At 49.1% G+C, this 20,534-nt stretch overlaps 1 protein-coding gene across 1 annotated transcript; it reads right to left on the bottom strand.

Annotated features, from left to right (window-relative positions):
• Positions 1-14,253: 14,253 nt before the first annotated feature.
• Positions 14,254-18,858, bottom strand: ZIC3 (Zic family member 3). Its single transcript, XM_017814472.1, has 4 exons — positions 17,820-18,858; positions 16,991-17,154; positions 15,112-16,453; positions 14,254-14,928 (listed from the first exon to the last, which is right to left on the bottom strand). The coding sequence occupies exons 1-3, from the start codon at positions 18,856-18,858 to the stop codon at positions 16,271-16,273; spliced, it is 1,386 nt and encodes a 461-aa protein (XP_017669961.1). The 3' UTR covers positions 14,254-14,928; positions 15,112-16,270.
• Positions 18,859-20,534: the final 1,676 nt, after the last annotated feature.

Genomic DNA, 20,534 nt, shown 5'->3' with positions numbered 1-20,534 from the left:
GATGAGGGTAAATGAAGCTCTAAGTATTTGTGCAACATAACATTCACATTACTTACGTGCTGAGAAATAGTACTTATGTCAAATGCTGGGTGTGATTTAACCATTTGTAGTTCCATATTTTTTAGACTAGCTCTGTGCACTTGAGGATGTGCAAGAAGTGACATGTTTATAACGCCCAGCCTCTGTCATATAAATAGCAGTGATACACCATCTTCATTTCCTTCACTGCTAACAGGTGCTACCATCTCCAGTCTTCACCAAAGGTCAAATGCAGCTTTCTTAGAAATACTGAGCTCTATTCCACTAACAGACTTAAATGCAAATGTTTGGGGTTTTTTTTCTGCTGAAGTATTATTCTATTTAACAGTCAAGTCACAGTATGGCTTATTGTTAGAACATATTACCCAGTCCATTAATTACACAGCTACCTTTCCATCATCTAGAAAAAATACCCCCAATTACAGGTTACTAAATAACCTATTGTTGCAGCACAGTCAAAATTAACGGGGATGTAAAAAACAGCAGTGTAACTCCCCTGGCCCTCCTGAAGTTAAACCAGGATCTTTTTTGGCCAGTTAGTCTAAGGAAGACAGTGCTCTTCTTGGGTGACTGATTTTTAGTGACAATTACTAAGTAGTTGTCATATTCTGAAGTTGCTCACCCTGCCCTCCAGGGACAAAAGGCCCACTTGAATTAGCATTTGTGTTGAAGCAATTGGAGCCTGACTCTGTTGCCCTCCTGCCCTGAGGTTCAGAACCAGTGCCTAATCACCACCCTGATGGGCTTGTTTGGTTGTAGCACCTAAACACTGTAGTCATGGACATCCTTGAGCCAGCCCTCTGCTTCTCAACACTCTTTGTATGTAAAACAGAAAATCCTGTAATTAAGAACCAAAACCTGGAGCTTCTCATTTCCAGGAGAGACACCTGGACTTCCAAGTCCACACTGGATCACACCCTGAGGCTCCAGCAGTACTCAGAGGTAGTACATTAATGAACTTCTTAGCAAACCCTCCATTGCACAGTGACAGAAACTCCAGTCCCTGGTGACATTGTGTCAAAGCTTCAGTATGCTTCAAGTGACTCAAAATGACACTCAGCTACATAAAACACAGCCATCTTCAGACCATTTCATTTTCATGAAAGAAACAGCTATGACCATGCCACCTTTTTTTCTTTTTTTTTTTTTTTGTTTCCAACTGTTAGACTTCATTATATTCCACCCAAACAGCTGCTAAAAGGAACCCAAGGTTTCACATGGAAAGAGCAGCACAGAAAGTGGATTACAGCCGCTGAAAGGAAGAATGGGGACCTCATGAAAAATGAGTGTATGGTTCCCCCTGTGACAAGATATGAGAACTCCAGCCAAGTCTGGAAACCCTTCTGTCATGTCTGGTTACTTCCGCTGCGTATTGTGTCCGCCAAAACATGCTCCTCTTTTGCACAAATGGGAAATCTTTACTCTTAAGTGAATCTAGGGCAGTATCTAATGACACAGCCAAGCAATCCCAGCACTTCACCTTCCACGGGGCGTTCAGAGCAGCAGACGAACATATCAGTGACATGTCTGCAGGAAGAGGCACAGGCAGACACACTTTCTCCTGCCCTCAGACAAGATAATAGCTGAGACTCACCACCATGCTACTACATTAATTCTTCCTGACCAAGCTGTTCTGGGTTTAAGCAGCTTGGAACAGGCAGCAGGAAATGGGGCTGCCTGCATATGCCCTGAGGGATATAGCCAGTGTCTGACAAGGACTGCAGCCCATATCAGATCTTTATTCATGGGAGCTTCCAAAGTGGCAATGGAGTAGCAATACCTTTGCCGGGATGTTTTCCATCTGTGCTCCCACTGAAAAAGGCACGTGATGAAAACAAGCTACAGCACATGTTGGCTCTGATGTTTTTTCCCTTTCCAATCTCTCCTTGAATCCCGCTGTTATGGTTTGTTGTTCACAATTAGGATACAAATGAATCGTGGGTGTGTAATTTAACCAATTCACTGCAACATATATGAGAGGATTCACTGTTCACAGAGCACAATTATATAGTGAGTTTGGAGACCTATATCACAGCCCACTGCATCATACCTGAGCAGTACAAATCAGCTCCATCAAATACCTGGTTTTGTCTTGGTTAATATGCCTATTCAGCAAAGCAGGGGCCATCAGGAAGATTTAAGCATATACATAAAACTAAGCATACATCTAAGAGCTTTACTGAATACATGTCCCTTGCAGCCTTGTGATAATCATGTATCTTTGCAGAAACAAAATGTTAATGAGTATTCGTCAGAATCCTTTTTGCTTCACATTAAAAATACTCTTTGTGCAAGTGTTCCCAGGAGAACAAGGAAGAGAGGATGGAGATTTCACAGCTCTCTGAAGGCTTTTATACAGCATTCATCCTATTTTGTCCAACTCAATAGCAGCTTCTGCTTCAACCACAAGTTTACGTCACTGTTGCTACTACCCCCTAAAAAGGCAGATATGGATTCACACTAAAAATGACTGTGATGAAGACAAATTTGGCAGAGTATCATCATGTAAAAGAGAGACAGAATAGACTGTGTGGGGGTTGTAAAAGAAAAACAGTGGGTGACCACGAGTACAGGCAGAGAATAAGAGCACAAAGCCAAGCGCATTTAAATAAGCCCAATGACAATCTCAGATTGAGATCACTTTTGAGCTGGCTGAAAGAGGCTTGGAGTGGGAAAACAAACTGACTCTTGATGTTTTGCTTACTGCAGTGTCCAGAAGCTGGTGCATCTTCTTGGTGAAAACATATAATCGTATCAAAGTAATTTCTGTTTCCCTTCTTAAAAGGAAACAATCTGCATGTCCCAAATTTTGATGAACCACTTAGTTTGAAAGCAGTGAGGCTCCAGAGCAAGAAGACGGAGCAGCTGTTTTCCCTCAGGGAGCAGAAGTGACATTATGACTGCAGTTAAAGACACTGAGGCCAAAGAAAAACTGTGTCTGAACTCCAGGTTCATGCTCACACTTCAGCAGGTTTCAACAGAAATCTAAGGACATATGGTGTCCTTGACTCCAATGAGTCAAGTTTTACTTGACAGTCAGTAGTGTGACACCATCCTCCAGCACTCAGCCACATCCTGGGGCTTTCCAGCTCTTCTCAGACATTTGGGTCCCATAAACAAACAGAAACGTTTGTTAGCTGTGGAGGCTCCCTGGGGAATGCCCTCCACCACATTTCCCACTTTTCAGCCCCCACAGCCAACAAGACTTTTGAGTTTCAGGCTTTGGGCCTGAATTAATGCCCATGGCTTCCCACTAATTCCTCTATGGTACTCACTTGGAGAAAAGCTCCACCGGAGCAAACACTTTCCCAAATATTCCAAGGGTGTTGCATCATCTCCTGACGAGCATTAAGAATAGGGGAGTTTGAAAGTCAAATTGTGCCCTGAGAAAGAGTGGCCACTTAGCTGTGATAATGCTGTGCGGGCAGCATCTCTCCAATTGCCTTTCATGCAGTCCCAGTGGTGAAGCAGCACACAGATCCCCATTATTAGCAGCTCTCCAAAGTATAACAGACAAATTGTAGCCTGGTAATAATTATTAATGAGAAGAATATTTTGTACTTTCAGATTTTTGTTTCTATGACAAACAGATTTTGAATCATCTCCCAGCCAAAGGCGTAGACAGACAGGTGCTAGTAATGCAGCACCAAAAAGTGCTTGTTTGGATCAGGCACAGCTCAGATCCTAAAAGCTGTCACCAGACCACAGAGCAAAAAAAGTCATGAACCCATGATGTACAGATCTGCTTTTCAACCCTGAGGAGCCCTGGCAGTTCGAGCGCAGCCACCACTGGAGGGATTTAGCAGTGCTCTTGTTTGCTGCTTTCTGTCACTCCTCGAAGCCCCAGCTCAGACTTCCCAAGCCTGTCTCCTAACTGCAGGAGCGCGGTGCCCTCCCGAGCCCTCCCCACCCCTCTCTCAATGCCCTAAACTGACTGACGGAATTAGATTTGTGGAGTGAACTCAGTTGCTTTTGATCTCTATTCAAGGTGCCATCAAGGGATCTTAATAGGTAGTATCTTAGCAAACGCTTTAAGGTCTGAAACCGTCATTAAAGAAACTCCTGATTCTCACACTTGTCTGAAAGAATAGAGGAGCAAGCTGGCTTCAAATGCCAGTTGACAGATGGGAAGACATATGGACTATAGGATTGCTGATCTAAAGAGTCAGAGCCATGGTCAGGCTGAGGAAACATACATCTTTATTTTGATGTTGACCTCAAAGGGAAGAGGTCTGAGCCAACAGAAAGGGGAAAGGGCAGAAAATATCACAAGTCTGAGGCCAGGATTGCTTTGAACTTGAGGACAAATAACACTAAACGGTACCAAGTTGACAAAAAGGCTTCTTGACACTCCGTGTCTACAAATTTAGCAGTCTGACCCAAATAGCTGCTTGATGCATTTTCAGTAACGAGCCGAGTGAGGATCAGTAATGCTGATGCAATCTCTTGTGGCACCCAAGAAGTTTGTCATTTCTTCCAGCTCCAGCTATTCACAGAGCTCTGGCATGGAGCAGGATGAAGGCACATGGGGGCACTTTGGGTTAAAGACCTTGTGATTCTTCTGCCAGCCTTTGGAGCCACTGATCAGTGGATCCCTGCAGATCACTTCTCGTGGAGTCCTGTATTTGTTTCTCTACTGGCTCTGTATGGAAAAATGTATGACCCCATCCCAAGTAATTAACACTGCATATAGCATTTTCTATAAAATTCCCCCTGGAACACTTAACTGTATTCCTTTCCAGCAATGAAAAAAGTGCTCAGGATAAAGTTTAGACATTTGGAGACTTCTGATGAATTTAAATTGCTGTGCAAGGAATCCGTGAAACAAATGAAGGGACAGATATCCCATTTTCTTCCCAGAAAAAAAGCAGGGCCTTTTAGTTCACTGTCTTTCTTCATGTCGTCTTTTTATCACAAGTGTGCACTGATGACACTACTTTAATGCAGTCTGTTCCAAGAGATTAAATTGAATGTCTGTGTAGAGTTTCAGGGCTCAGCAGCATAGCATGGCAGCTTCGTTTCACATCTCCGGGACACTGGGCAGGCATAAAAATAATTGCAGACTCAGAAACGATCAAGGAATGTATCCCGGCTGCAACAGATGCTGTATTAAAAGGAAAGACAAAAGCCAAAGTGCATAATGAATTTTAAAAGATTTCTTTATCAAACATGTCATTTGTTTGAAGGACTGAATTGCTGGCATCAGATGTGGCAGATCAGCTTGTTACCAAAGTGAAACATGAGGACTGCTATGCAATGGCAATTGATGAGTCAATTGAAATCACTGATGTTGCTCAAATGCTCATCTTCATTTAATATGTCAGTGGTCAGAAGTTAACCAAAGACCTTCTGTTTTTGTCGCCACAGAAGCAAACCAAAGGCTACAAAACATGGTCTGCTAGCACTGAACCTCAGAGGCCTTAAAATACTTAATGGAAGCTGACGCTCCAACTACAGTTGTCCGTGAAAAATAATTTTTGACATAACCCTAACAACTGAACTCAGGCTCTTGAGCATCAGTGCCTTGTCCATCAAACCATTCTCTGAGCTGCATTAAAAGCAAGATATTAAAATGGCATTAGATTACCCAGAAACACAGTTAGCTGTCTAAGACTGACACCTATTCTTTTTGTTGATTATTTCTACTCTCTCTTTATGGGGATGTTGTTGAAAGGAACAGTTTGCTAAGTGTTTGGATGGTTTCTTGGTTGATAAAAATACAAATAATTCTTGGTAAAATAAAAAAAACTATTTTAAAACTCCTTCCATCTGCAAAACAAAAACAAAGCAAAAAAACCCCCCCAAAACCCAAAAATAAAAACAAACCAAAAAAAACCCACAAAAAATGTTCAAACAACACAAAACACCAAACATATTTTCTCCATCTCTCCTAGCCATTTCTAAGTTATCTGGACTAATTTCTTGGTCTTGATACAACAAGTTTAAATAATCTTGAAAAACCTTTATGAGTTCAGTTCTCCTACTTTAGAAACCCAGAACAAGAAAGCCGAAAAGTGTGACTTCATACAAACCAGTTTTCAACACAAGCACCCATCTGGATTTTTCACTAGAGGAAAGAGCAAACTGACTGAGAGTGTGAAAAATCTCTCTCAGGGTCTTTGGGACATGATTTGGAGATTTTAGTGCAGACAGGCAAGTTTCCTCTGAGCTTGGTAAATAACCCCTGGCTAAACTTGCTGAGAACACGCAGGCAGATTTAACTAGTTGGGGAAAGCTTTCAGCATGGTTTGCTCTACAGGCTGCACTGCAACTGCTTTTTTCTGCCCCAATATTACCATTTCTCCTGCTGCCAAGGTCTGATGGGAGCAAGAGGTGAGCAGCTCCAGGATCTGCCGCTGGCTCCCACGGGGCCAACCCAACAGCAGGAGAAGTTGCTCCATGCCTAAAGAGACACAGAGCAGACCCTGTGCCTCTGCCCATGACCAGCCTGCAGTCTCAATCCAGCTGCATCACGATGCCTAGTAAATGCTCTGGGATTTGTTAAAAATGAGGCTTTTCTAATATGCTGAAGATGACAGACCTCAAGTTGTCATATATTAAAATGGTGCGTACATTCCTTCCTCGGAGTAACCAATAATGGGACAACAATCCTTGCCAACTCCAGTCCATCCCTCTTGCCAAGGATTGTTTGAGCTCAGCTCATCCATAGTGCCCCCATTGGGATCCAGATATAGATTAACACAGTTTTGAAATGCACAAGGGCCACAATCATGCAAGGCTTGATCCAACCCAGACTGGAGTCCATGGAAAGGTCTGCATTGACGTAAGTGGATAGAGCACAGCACCATCGCTCCTGCTGCTGAGAAACCAGCCCCAGTCCCTCCCCCGTGGCAGGACCCCATTGTGGCCTCCAGGAACAGAGCAGAGTGGGAGCCATGGGGGAGCAGGAGGGCAACAACAGCTCCCCAAGGGTCCCTCTGGTCCTGAGCCTGGTAGGCACAAAGCTGCCTGAGTGAAGCCAGCCTGCTCCTCCCCACTCGCAGCTCAAGTCTGGCTTGCCAAGGGACTCCGTCACCAGCCACATCCCAAAGCCCGGGCACGGGAATGGCGCCGCCGGTGCCCACGCACTGCACCCGGCCAACAGCCACGCACAGCTGCATCCTGGGAGCCAAAACTTGTGTAGCGTGGAGGGTTCCTCACCCCGAGCACCACACGCTGCTTCCCACAGGGCAAATCCTGTGCACGTCTCCAGAGACTCACACACTTTTGTGGGGGCTCTGCCTGAACAGCCTGCAAATGCAAAAGGCTCAGCTGGATGTATTCACACACAGGGACAAGGAGCAGCTCCTCGCTGCTGCACCAGCCCGGCCGCCTTTCACTAGACTATTCCTCCTTCGCCAACCCACATCTCTTTTGTTCCTCCTTTCCTCATTCCCACGTTTTTGTGCTGCCCTCTCAGGCATCCCCTGCGTTACCCAACAGCCTCCCCTTCCACACTCTTCTCCAAGTTTGCTTCTCAGCCATCATTTCTTTGGGATTTACTGCAGTCAGAGAAGCAAGAATTGAAATAGGGAAATACCAGCCTTGGGGCCCTCTCCCCTTTACAGTCTCTGGTACTTGGTATAGAGCTCGCAGGAGACAGTACCAAGCCAAGGGGGGCAGCATTCATGCATGCACTAGCCCCCAGCTTGGGGCCTTCTACTCTATCACAGCAATAAAAAACTGCCCATTCAAGTCCTTTGTCTTAAAGATTTCCATCCTGGCTACAGCAAGTGCAGATTTATTGGTGGGAGCAACTGCAGGAGGAATAGTAAACAGCGCGCGCGTGCGTGCCGATGTGCCAGCGCACGGAGGCCGTGCCTCCACCCAGCACGGCACAGCCTCACCACAGTCAAGATTAAATATGTGACTAATATAAAATGGGTTTCCCGGTGCTTTAAAAAAATAAATAAATATTTCATCTGGCATCCTATTTCATGACATACGCGGCACAGTCGGAGCTTGGTGGGGACGCACGGATGGGGGAGAACCGAAGCCAAGAGCGACGGCTGACTACGCTGGGTCTGAGGAATCAGACACCTGCCTTATTATGAACAGTGATGCACAGCGTGGCCTCTGCTTTCTCACAGGCCTCCACTCACAAAAGCTAAATTGCACAACCTGTGCCTCCCTCTGCCTGCTACCATCCTGTTTAAAGGTGCAGCCTCACACCCACGCCAAGCCCGGCCAAGGGGTGGACCTCAGGCTTCCCACCCCAAACTTCCCGACCCTTCCACAGAGGCACACAGAACGCTTCAACACTTGTTGACACTTCAAAATAATACGTTGCTAATGATAAAATCAGCAGCCACATCTTTTGTTGACTTCTGTAGGAATTTCACTGGAGAAAGGATGGCAGGACGCGACTCCAAGTTCACTGAGTGACATCTTATATTTTCCAAACCATCCTCAGATTTTTCATAACATCTAGCAAGCGAGTTGCTGACAGAAGCAGGATGGTTGCCTGTTTGTTGGGCAAGAATACTTTGGGATTCAGTAGAATACCAAATTTGGTAGAATGTCTTCCACTTTGGTAGAAGATATTACAAACAACTGTGCATTTTAACACGTTTTCACATTACACATCATTCATTCTGGGGAGGGGGGTGGTGATTGTTTTGTGCAGACAGCTAGCAATGTTTCCAAGAATGAAAATGTTCATCGAAAGATAATGAAAACCAGATATTTAGTAACATTTTCATTTTGCATGTTTAAATATTTATAACTATGTTCATAAAACCACATGTTTGCTCTCCTAATGCTCTAGTGATTTTGTTTATGAAATGCAGTATTTCTCCAATGCCCCTTCCTTGCATCAGCTTCTCCTCAGAGCACAATTTACTAGTGTTGCTCTACTGACAAACAGCTTTTTTTGTAAAAGACTGTTTGAGATTAAGAACAGAAAATTAATGAAAAGAAGAAAATATATTTTCAGGACATTAATGTTTCACTGATGCATACGTGACTTAAAACTTTGTAGGGGGCATTTATGCTGGTTTAATTCTTTCAGTGCAATTTATTGTCAATCTGGAAAGAAACTATTTATTAATCTACAGCAAAATTATGAAATTTAGAAATACAAGTGTGATAAAACTAAGGTGCTGATACGAACTATTGTTCTCTCTAGAACAATTTTTTTTCCTAACTTGGATGAAAATTCAATTACAACAAAGAACTTTGCTTTAATGCTACAGTTGCTCAAGTTTGTGTTACAAATTTCTCGAGTTTGAGTTATAAATTTCTAAAAAAACTGATCACAGCCTGAGACTACTAGGCTTAGAAGAGCCCACTGTACTCTTCCCTGTCCTCTGACTACAGACATTATGGCATAGCTTGCAGGGCTCATTCTGGTGTATTAAACATTCAGAGAGACCACGGCTGCGAGGCGAGGCTGGCAGAGCTCGGCCCCACAGCTGGAGACCCAGTAAGTTCTTTATCAAATCATAATTCTTAAAATTCCCTATGTCACCTCATAATTTAAAAAGGGAGCTAATGTTTTCAAATTTTTTTAAATTTTCTTCTCCTTTTTTTTTTTTTAAACATTTATAACTTAAGGTTTTTGAAAGGATCAGGGAAGTCCTCTGAAATCAAGCCCTCAGCAACAGAGAGGATTTATTTTAATTTCAGTCCAGTGTCCTCCTGAAGGTACAGGGAGGGTCTTCAAGGGGCAGTTTCAACTCCTTTGGTCCTTTGCCTGCCTTCTGCATCAGCAAAGAATGAAAAGGAAACAGAAAAAAAGGAGCAGATTGCGATGATACATTGGTATCTCATTTTAAAAACAAAATAAGTGGTGCCAAGCCATTAAGGCAAATCACTCCACTTACTGTATTATTTTAAAATACTTCTGCAAGATTAAAAATTAAATATATATTTTACTGCTGCAGTTTTGTCAATTCTTACAATACTGGCAATAGCCTCATTTTAAAAAACGTAAGTCAAGCTCTAGAATCATGAAATTACACAAAAATTTGAGCTCCACTTTAAAACACAAATATATGCCCCTTTAGCCTTGTAGGTGTCACCAAAAGAAAAAAAAAAAAGAAAAAAGAGGCAAAATAAAATCTGGACAGTGAGGCTCACAGCACTGAAAAAAACCAGCAGAAAAAGAAAAAAATTGTCTACTTTCTTTTCCTTTCATAATCTTGTAAAATTGAGCAAGTCCATTACAAGTGTGCCTGGAACATGATTTTTAAATATTTATGATTGGCAGTTTCAGCACATTCTTGCAGCATCTTCTTTCTAGTAAAAGTAAACATTATGGGGAAAATGAGTATTCTGGGGAACATCTGCCTTCCTCAGCACCAGGAGCCCTTGTACCAGTGAGCGACCAGAGTCCAGTCCTTGCAAATTCTGCACTCTACATGTGTCAGAGAAACTTCAGTCACACCATCTGCTGCACAAAGATTTTTCTTTTAATTAAATATAATATTTAAGTCCAAATTAAGATTTTTTCCTATAGTTAAGAAGGAGTTTCACCAATCTCAACACAAGCTTTACTTTTTTCTTGAGTTTATCAATAATCCCTGAGAAGTTCAAGTCCATGGATTTAATAGGGTGCTAAATGCAAACAAAAAAAAAATGTTTATTTTCAGTAAGAACACACTGAAGGGGTGGAAAGCTTAAATTCAATGTCATTCTATTAACACAGCTAAAAAATAAACAGGAAAAAAATTAAAATAAGGAAAAAAGTGAATGAAAAAACAATATCTTCTTGCTCAAAACAGAAGAATCATGCTATGTAAACTAAGCAGAAAGCAGAAAAAAATTACTTTAAAAAAATACAAACACCAGATTTTGCACTGAAATAATGTCTTACTGAAACTGAGGGGAATTTAAAGATGATATAAATAAGTGGGTGATTTTATTTAAAGCAAAGACTATATGCTAACTCACTGCCTCTTGAGCCTTTCTGGCTGGAGGTACATTTTCCAAAGTGGTTATTCTCTGTGGCATACAAATACAGCGAGCCCATGGCTAGCAGAAACCAAAATCCCAGTGTTTTCTCCCCTGCTGTGACCCTCCCAGCTAAAGGTATCCGCCTGTGAATAAAGCCCAGCACTTATTTCTGCTCCAAAATCCCACCCAGCTCCCTCTGGAGCACAGGGAGCGGTGACACCCGGCACCTGCTGGGGCACAGTCCCGGCACAGGCTGCAGAGCAACACACCTTTTACCCCCACACCAAACCCTGACGATGTTCCACTTTTGTCCTGCCCACAGACCAGTTTCTGCCTGAACAACAGAGATGGAGGTACTGGAAGCCAGGTAGGGAGGGCAAAGCCTCCTGGAAAGCTTCGGAATCTCTGTCCAGCCCCTTGCTCCACCACACCAAGTGCCCCAAAACCTCACTAAGAGCCATTTTGTAGCTGCAGAACTAGCACAGGCCTAAACTGGGATTATATGATGCTCTGAAAAACAGCAAAAACAAGGGAATAGCCCTATTCTGCATGTATCCTTTATGATCCTTGCCATTAAGCGTCTGCAGCTTCCCCAGCCTCCTCCCAGTCAGCAGGACCACCGGTGACTTTTCCCCTCTCCAAGTTTCCCCAATGTCCCAGGTCAAGCTACCTCGCTCAGCATGCACAGGAAAAAATTCCCAGCGTGCAGGCTGGGTCTCCCTCAACAGAAACTTCACGTATCACCCATTCAACCATTTCAAAGTCGAGCTTTGGCGATTTCAAAGCTGCCACTATTGAACAAGTTGCCAAAACAAAATCATTCAGCTAAACTCTTTTTTTTTTTTCCCCCAGTCCTTTTTAATAAAGTTTCTTTTCACACGAACATTTGAAATGGAGAAACACTACTGAAGTGTCAGCTAAAAGAAAACCTAAGCAGCACAGCTTTATTCTCTTTACTGAGAATAAAATTAGCATCTTAATATTAAAATATACCTGTGCCTCCTTAGTCAAGTGCCTCCCCCGGATCCTGCAGAGGGTTTTTTCACAACTACTACAGAACAGATGTCTGCAAAGCCATCCTAAACAGCCTCCTATCAAGTCTGCAGGGCAGGTCCTTGCTTTGCCATTCTCACTTACCACTGTAAGCTCTTACAAAAGTATTTTTACTGCCTGCAGTTACGTTCAGGTGAGCAGGCACTTGCAAGACGTAAATTATATTTTTATCCCATACAAATGGCATAGAAAGGTTAACCAAACATTTTAGTTCAGGGGATGTACAGAGTAGTCAGTACATTACGAACTATTTCCTTCTGGACACTCTATAATAAAATTAGATTTTTCAAAGAATATTAGTTTTCTCTGGAGTTTTACTTTTCCAGACCAAGAGTGCACCTCTGCAGAAATATTTTCCTTACAGCTGATCATACTAACAGCATAAATAATGGGGATGGTTTATGAAACAATCGTGAAAGTCAGGCTCAGCTAAAAGAGGAGAAGGGTTAGTGTGTGGTGCTTTTAATCTGGGAACATTATATTAAAAAAATAAAATGCAAACACAGAATACTACACCCTATCCACTGCTTTGGAGCTTTACAGCCAACAGAGTTACTATAGGAACTTAATTCCTGGTGTCATAACGCTGAGATACTTGAACACAACCTGATCAAAATGCCTTCAGGACTCTGCCTTCACACTGTGTGCAACCACTAGCTGCTAATGGCACGCACAAAGCTTGAAAAAAAAAAATATTCTTTTCAGAGGATTACACCAGACACAGAGACAGATATGCAAAAACAATGACACCAAAGGAATCAAAATATTCATGGCTCATAAAGCGTGGTAGAGAAGGAATGGCTCCAGCTCATCGCCTGCCTCTGCTTAGATTCCTTATAGCACAATGAATCAACATTACTCCTTTTAGAAAACCATCCTGAGTTCTGTTTATGTGGGGACAAATCCACCTAATCCTGCTCATACAAGCAAGCACAGCAACTTCAAGGGAACTGCCAGTCTGGGAGAGGACAGCAGAATACGTCCCCTTTTTGTGACCAGTCCTGGGATTTTTCTGGGGTGTGACACAAGTCCCATTATTATGACACACTAAAAGCTGAGCTAACATGGCACCTGCCCTGCCAGCGCTGTTCTGCCCTGGCTGGCTCTGTAACGCTTTTGTCCAAGCTGTGAGCACAGGGAATGCCCACAGGTCCCCACTGCCAGGCCCTGGCTTTGAAAATCATGAGCTGTCTCTCCCCAGCTCACAAAACCAGCCTAAGAAATCTGGGAAGAAGGACCTTTCCCACTCCAGACTCTCTATATCTCCCTGCAATTAGCATGGGTGAGGAACAGAGACTTTTTGCTTCCTTTTACAGAAAAGCCCTTCTTATTTGACCATGAGAGCTGAGGACTCAGCTGCAGGGTGAGACAGCTCTTCCCTGGCCTTCACCCCCAAAGTCTCGGGGCCAGCAGCACCCACCAGCACAGTGTACCATGCTCGAGGGACATGGCCTTCCTGCCCCACCTCATGGTGCTGGTGCTGAACTCTGTGCTTTGCAAGCATTTCAGAGCCAAAGAGGTCCTCAGCCCTTTTTGCATCCATCCCAAATCCATTCCTTCATCCCATACCACACACACACACACCCCAGCTGCACCTGCCCATCCATGCCCCATTTTGGGGGGGGCTGCAGAGTGGGATGGGGGGACCCTGGACCTCAGTGGGGTACAATCAACAGTTTGTTCCACTCTTCCCCATACTGGTAGCGAGCCCTGCCTGGATGGGGAGGTCCCAGGGTGGGGGACTGACTGGTGACCCACGAGAAGCCAAATGAGCCAGGATGCTGTTTTTAATTCCTGGCAATAAAAATGGCAGGGGCAGTGCTGCCAGTCAAAGGAAGGAAGCAACTGCGGGGGCAGGCAGGAGGGCAAGTACGCCAGTACGGCCCGAGGGCCCCGGGAACCAGCCAGAGCCACTGCGGAGCCAGAAAGGACAACCCCGGGCACAGCAGAGCCCCCCACTCTGGGACGGCGTTTCGGGGACCGACAGCAGCAGCCGTCGCCAGCCCTGCGCCCCCGCGGAGCCCTGCGCGCCCCGCGCCTCCCCGGGTCCGAGCAAAGCAGTAACGAAACCGAGCCTACCGGCACGTTTCCAAGCCTGGCGCGGTCCGGAGCGACGCAGACGCGACCCAGGTGGGTGTCCGAGGAAAACCCGACGGCGCCCGGCGGCTCCGCTGCTCCTCGCCCGCCGCGGGGCGGAGTGGCCCCGCTCGCCCCCCGGGAAGGGCCCGGGCCGGCAGCGCTCCGCGTCCAGCCCCGGGCTCGGCTCTGCGCACAGCGAGAGAAAGACTTCACAGCAAAAAAGCAGCAGAGATCCATGTCCAGCTGGGACACCTCGAAGGGAACTATTTTAAGCGGCCAGTGAGGAGCTGGAGGGATTTATTTTTTATTTTTTTTTTTAGATGTGCAGCTGCAGAGGCTGCGATTCACCTTTCTCCTGTGAGAGAAACCTTTTCCCCCCCCCCTTTTTTTTTTCCTTGGGAAAAAGGAGAGGGTAGATTTGTTCAAACGTGAATTTTAAAGCATGCAAGGCTCCGCGGGTTACTCGCCCGAGCGGCCCCTGTGGCAGGCAGGAGGGGATGGGCCACCCTGGCCTTCCCCTGTGCCCCCAGTCAAGTTCAAGAGGGGGCCTGTCTGGGGTCTCCCCCGGTCAGGGGAGGTGCGGATCGGAGGGAGGATGCAGCTGCGGAGCCGCACGACCGGGCTGGCCGCTCTGGAGGGGAGCACCGGCCGCGCTCCGCCGGGGCGGGAAGACATGAGTATCCCTGCGGCACCTCCGTCCGGCCCGCCGGGGCCACCGGGACACGGAGGTTTGCCGGGGAGGGACGGTTTCCACCGTCTCTCTGGTTGCTTGGAGCTCCTGTGTGGCGCCAGAGGCGAAGTTTCTCGGATGTCTCCGCTCGACCCCTTTTCCTCCTGAGGACGGAGAGGCTTTTCCACATCCTAGTCAGAAATAAAGGAAAACAAAACAAACCAGACGATAACGGAGAAAGTCCTGCCCACCGCGAGGTCGCCCCGGTCCCCCCCCGGCATGCAGCCCGGTGCCGGTCCCGCAAGGTTGGCCGGCCCCCACATCCCAGCGCTGCATCCAAGCGGCGCCGGGCACTGCGCCGCCCCGGTACTCACCGTCGGGACCTCCCCGTCGAGGCGGCCCCGCTGCCCCCGGCGCTCCTCTCCCTCGGCGGCGCCGCGCCCCGAGCTCGGTCCGCTCGGGAAGGTGGCGGGGGAGCGAAACTGCCGGGCGGCGGAGGGCGGGGACAAAGGGACACGAGAAAAGAGCGGCGGCGAGGAGGCGGCTTCACCCGGCATCGCCAGCTCGAAAACAACGGCCCGGCCCGGGCGGCAGCGCCAACCGGGCCCGCGACGGCACCCGCGGCTGCCCCGTCCCCCGGAGGAGGTCAAAAACGGCTCTTTCCAAAACAATAAACTTTTAATGCTAAAGCAGTTATAACCAAAAGCTGTACAGAGTTGGAATTTTTTTTTGTTTGTATTTTTTTTGTTAGAAAACAATTTTTTCTCCCCCATAAATATTGTTCAGTTCCCGGCACTTTGTATCAATAATTAAATTACGAACGATAAATATGGCATCATGGGTATGTATTTACAAAAAAAGTTATTACAAAAAGGCAACTGTTATACTAAACGTCACAATCTGGGCAGAATAAACACCACATCCTCATCCTGAAAAATACTGACCGACCCCATCAGACGAGAATACATTCACAAGTGTAATGCTTGGAGAGAGAGAAGGAGAAAGAGGAGATCAGAGAAAGAAGCAGCAGGAGAGCTAGAAAGGAAAGTTCAAGACATAACAGGACTTTGGCACGGTTTAAGACTGTAAGTTTAAACAATCACCACTAAGGCGAAGGAGAATTTTCATCCTCATGTCAACATCCCACCGAAAGAAGGAAAAACAAAACAAATTAGGAATAAAAAAATAGTGGGGAATTGGCAGAAGAAGGACTCGGGCAAGGAGGGGGAAAAAAAAAATCAAAGAAACGATTGCGACTGAAAAAAATGACAACAAAAAAAGGAAATCTAATCCTGAGAAAAGGACATGGCTAGTCCAGCGTCTGGGCTTGCAAAAAAATAGTAATAATTATAATATAATAATAAAAGACCCCCCTCTGGATCCTGGCAGTTAACTAGGTGTAGCCCTATGCGGTCGTCGGTGTGGAAACTCCATTTCCATGGGAGCGAGCTGCAGTTGGCTTGGTTTGTCCTTTTTTTTTTTTCCTCGTTCCCAACGCATTTGGTCCAGTCTGTGGCCGGGCAGCAGCTGCCTTCACACATACCACTCATTAAAATTGGGGGGCAGTCCAGGGTTGTGGCCGGGGTTACTCTGCAGGGCGGCCGGCGGCGTTTTAGTGGAGTCCTTACTGCCGGCGGAGCCCACCGCAGGGGGGGTGGAGGACTCGTACCCCGAACTGGCTGCAGGGGAAGAGTCCGACCCCTGGGATTCGTGCACCTAAAACCAAGAGGCAGAGATGGGAGCGAGCTCAGGGTCCCCACCACCTTGCTCAGCCAGGTTGGGGTGTTCCTCCATGCAAGAGGGACAATGTGGTCCAGCAGCTCGGCCGTGCCCGGCAATCAGGCGGTTCATGCCTGGCTGGCCACTGAGCACCAGCAGCAAATGCCTGCAAATGCTCCTGGGCATTTGGCTGCAGCATCCTGGCGTGGGGGGCTGCAGCATCCCAGCACAGGGGCTGCCATGTCCCAGCATGGGGGCCTGCAGCCACAGGCCAGGCTGCACTTGCACGGCCTTCCAGCACCAAGCCACACTCTGCAAACCAGGCACCACTTGCACCAGTGGGAGCACAAAAAGAAACTACGCCATTTCCCCGGGCTGTGCTCCAGCCACGACCCAGACACTGGGGACTGCCTGGGCCATGCCAGGAGCACGGAGCTCAGCTCTGCTCTGCTCCAGGGAAATGAGCCCTGAGCACAGCAGCGGCTCAGCATCCCTGCTCAGGGAGGAAAGGACTGGAGCACTGGGGTGATTTACCTTCATGTGTTTCCTAAGTGAGCTGGGGTGGGTGTAGGATTTGTCGCACACCTTGCAGATGTAGGGCTTGTCCGAGGTGTGGACGTGCATGTGTTTCTTCCTGTCACTGCTGTTGGCGAAGCGCCTGTCGCAGCCCTCAAACTCGCACTTGAAAGGCTTCTCACCTGTGAAATTTAGAGAGGGTGAAGGCGGGCCGTTCCCCGCTCCATCCCCACCTGCCTCCTCCCAGGACAACATTTGCCCCGCTCACCCCGCCTTAGGGATGCACAAGCACCACAACAAATGAAGAAGGGGAAGATGGACAGAAAGGTTCGTTACGTGTTGGGTAAATTTGGATCAGCCTTCGTTACTTTTAACTCACCTCCCGCCAGGCCCACGCTGGGCTCCGGCAGGGAAGGCGGCTGGGCGAGCTCGGAGAGGGAGAAGACCCGAGATAAATTCAGCGGCTCGGACAGCTTTACAAGACGTACTCCAGGATACAAGCCAAAATACGTTTGCTTCCAGCCTTCCCCCTCTCTTCCCCTCCACCCGTGCGGGAGGGCTGAAGGAAACTCAGGGCTGCAAATAAAAATACTTTGACAAAAGTATCGCTGATTTAATTAGGATAGATGCCAATCAGGCCTAAAAATAAAATAAAAAAAGGAGCGGAAATCACCGAAAATGAGATTTCATTAGCATTTCTATGGTTCCCTCTGCAGAGGCGCGCAGAAGGCCGAGAGCGGCGGCAGCGCCGCGCACCCCGCGCTCCGCCGGCCCGTCCCCGCAGCCCCGCGGAGCCCCACAAAACCCCGCGTCCCGGGTGGGAAAGACACATGGACACGGGCCTTACCTGTGTGCGTCCGCTTGTGAATCTTGAGATTCTCGGAGCGGGCAAAGATCTTGCCGCAGCCCGGGAAGGGGCAGGGGAAGGGCTTCTCGCCCGTGTGCACCCGAATGTGGTTCACCAGTTTGTATTTCGCCTTGAAGGACTTGCCTTCCCGCGGACACTCGTCCCAGTAGCAGATGTGGTTGTTCTGCTCCGGCCCTCCGACATGCTCCATGGTGACATGGGTCACCAGCTCGTGCATGGTGCTGAAAGTCCTGTCGCAGCTCTTCTTGGGCCGGCTGAGCTGGCTCTCGTCGAGCCACTTGCAGGACAATTCTTGTTTGATGGGCTGGCGCATGTACCGAAAGAAAGCCCCGGGGCCGTGGTGGTGATGGTGGTGGTGGTGGGCCGCCACGTTCATGCCCATATTCATGTTCATGTGGTTGTAGTTGTGGAACTGGGCGCCGGCGTAAGGGTCCGTGCGGGGGCTGGAGACGGCCCGGTAGGGATCCGGCCGCCCGAAGAGGTCCCCGCGCAGCCCCAGGTGCATCTGCCCGTTGTCCACATGCCCGTTGGGGGACGTGTGGCTCGGGCTCTGCTCGTGGAGCCCCGGGAAGAGCAGGTATCCCGGGGTGTCCGGGATGCCGCCGGGGCCGTGCAAGCCGCCGGGGGAGCCGCCGAAGAGCCCGTGTTGCGCCGTGCCGGAGGCGGCGTCCGCGATGCCGGAGCCGCGGTTGCGGAACAGAAAGTCGCGTGTGGAGTTGAAAGCGGCGGCCCCGCCGTACGAGGGCACCTGGCCCGCGTGGTGGTGGTGGTGGTGGTGGCCCAGGGCGCTGGCGTAGCCCGGCGCCTGCGGCGTGAACGCCGAGCTCTGCCCGGCGGCGAGGTCGTGCGGGGCCGCGTTCAGCTTGAAGGCGGCGGCGTGCGAGGAGTCCCCGAAGGGGCCCAGCCCCATACCGGCGGCGGCGGCGTCGCGACCCGGCATCTCGTGGTGCCGGGGCGCCGCGAAGCCGCCCACCCCCAGCGCCGGGAACTGCGGCCCTCCGTCCAGCAGCATCGTCATGGGCGCGGGGCCGTCGGCGCGGCGGCAGCCTGCCCGCCCCCCCTCCTCCTCCTCCCGCCCGCCCCAAAAAAAGTACAAAACCACCCCAAAACGTACCCTCCTACCCCCCCGCTGCGGGCAAGCGCGGCCCCGGCCGCGGGCGGGCAGCGAGGCAAGCACCCCCCGGCCGAAACCAAAACAACAACAACAACAAAAAAAAAACAACCACCAGCGCCAAAACAGCCACCCGCCCCCAGAGGCGCCCGCCCCCCGCGCCGGGCCGGACTGGGCCGGGCCGGGCCGGGCAGGGCGGCGCAGCAGGGCGAGGAGGCGCAGCTCGGCCGCACTCCGGCTCGGCGCCGTCGGGGCACTGACGGGGCGCCCGCCCGCGCCTCGCACATAAAACCAACTCCGGGGCCAGGCCGCGCCGCGCCAATGGGGAGCCGCGCGCCGCCGGTCACCTGACCCGCCGCCCGCCGCGCCATTGGCCGCGCCGCGCTTGATTGGCACGCGCCCCGCGCCGCCGCCGCCGCTGATTGGGCTTGGGCGCCCCGCAGGTAGAGCGGGGGCGGCTGAGGGGGGGCCGCGGGACGGGCCCGGGGGGCGGCGGGAGCCCCGCGGAGCCCCCGCGCCCTACGTGTCCCCCCGTCCCGGCCCCGCCGCCCCCTCCGCGCGTGTCCCGCCGCGTCCCGCCGCCCGTGCCCTCCCAGCGCCGCCCCGCGCCGTGCGGGACGCTTGCCCCGGGCGGCTCGGCGGGGAACGGTAAAAGCCGCTCTGAAAAGCAGCCGCGTTGATTCAAAAACGAAATAATAATAGTAATAACAAAATAAAAAAAAAAAACCAAAACGAGATAAAGCCGGAGCTGTTTCCAGTTTAATTTCTTTTTTAATTATTATTTTTCAATTTTATTTTTCTATTTGCTTTTATGTTTACCGGCTGAGCGCGGGGAGAGCCCGCTCCTGCCCCCCAGCCCCGGGGGCGCGGCGTGACCGGGCCGGGGTCCCCCGGCGGCCGAGCCCAGCCCCCTCTGTCCCCCCTCGCTCCCGTCGGGGGACCGGGAGGGGGGTCACACCCCGCTCCGCGGACAGCGGGGCTCCGTCCCCCGCTCCCCGCCGAGCCGTGCCCAGAACGGCGGCTCCTGAGCCGGTTTTTTTTTTCTATACTCATTTATCTTTTCGGTTTTCTCCGCTCTCTCTTTATTTCTTTCCTTTTTTCCTCTGCTTTTTTTTTTCCCCTTTCCTTTTTTCCCCCTTTCCTTTTTTTTTCTTTCCTTCCTTTTTTTCTTTTTCTTTTCTTTTTAATTTTATTTTGCAAAGGCAACGTTCTGCCTTGGAATAATTATCAGTTGCAGACAGCGCTATAAATCCACTCATTTTCTGTTCTGGAAAGCACTTGCAAAGAACTATGGGGAGCAAGAGTGGAAATAAAAGGCAGAAAGAAAGATGGCTGTAATTGTAATATCCTGAGGTTTGCTGAGCCCCCAAGTCTGGCTATTGGGCAGGTCTCAGGCTCGCCGCCGGCTCTCTGCAGGAAACGTAAAATCTGATCAAGTTCAGAGACGCATTGAGAGCCCGCTTCAAGCAGCGCTTTATAACCGCGGCCCTTTCACATCCTTACCCCCAATCAGCCCCGGGAAAGGCTTCGCCTTCTTTATTTTAGGGTTTGCAGGGAGGGGAAAAAAAAAAAAAAGAAAAAAA

Source organism: Lepidothrix coronata, unplaced genomic scaffold (genome assembly GCF_001604755.1).
Source record: "Lepidothrix coronata isolate B3197 unplaced genomic scaffold, Lepidothrix_coronata-1.0 Scaffold2, whole genome shotgun sequence".
In the NCBI taxonomy this organism is placed as follows: Eukaryota; Metazoa; Chordata; class Aves; order Passeriformes; family Pipridae; genus Lepidothrix; species Lepidothrix coronata.
Note: the sequence above shows the minus strand (reverse complement) of the source record. Positions and strands in the feature narration are given on the sequence as shown.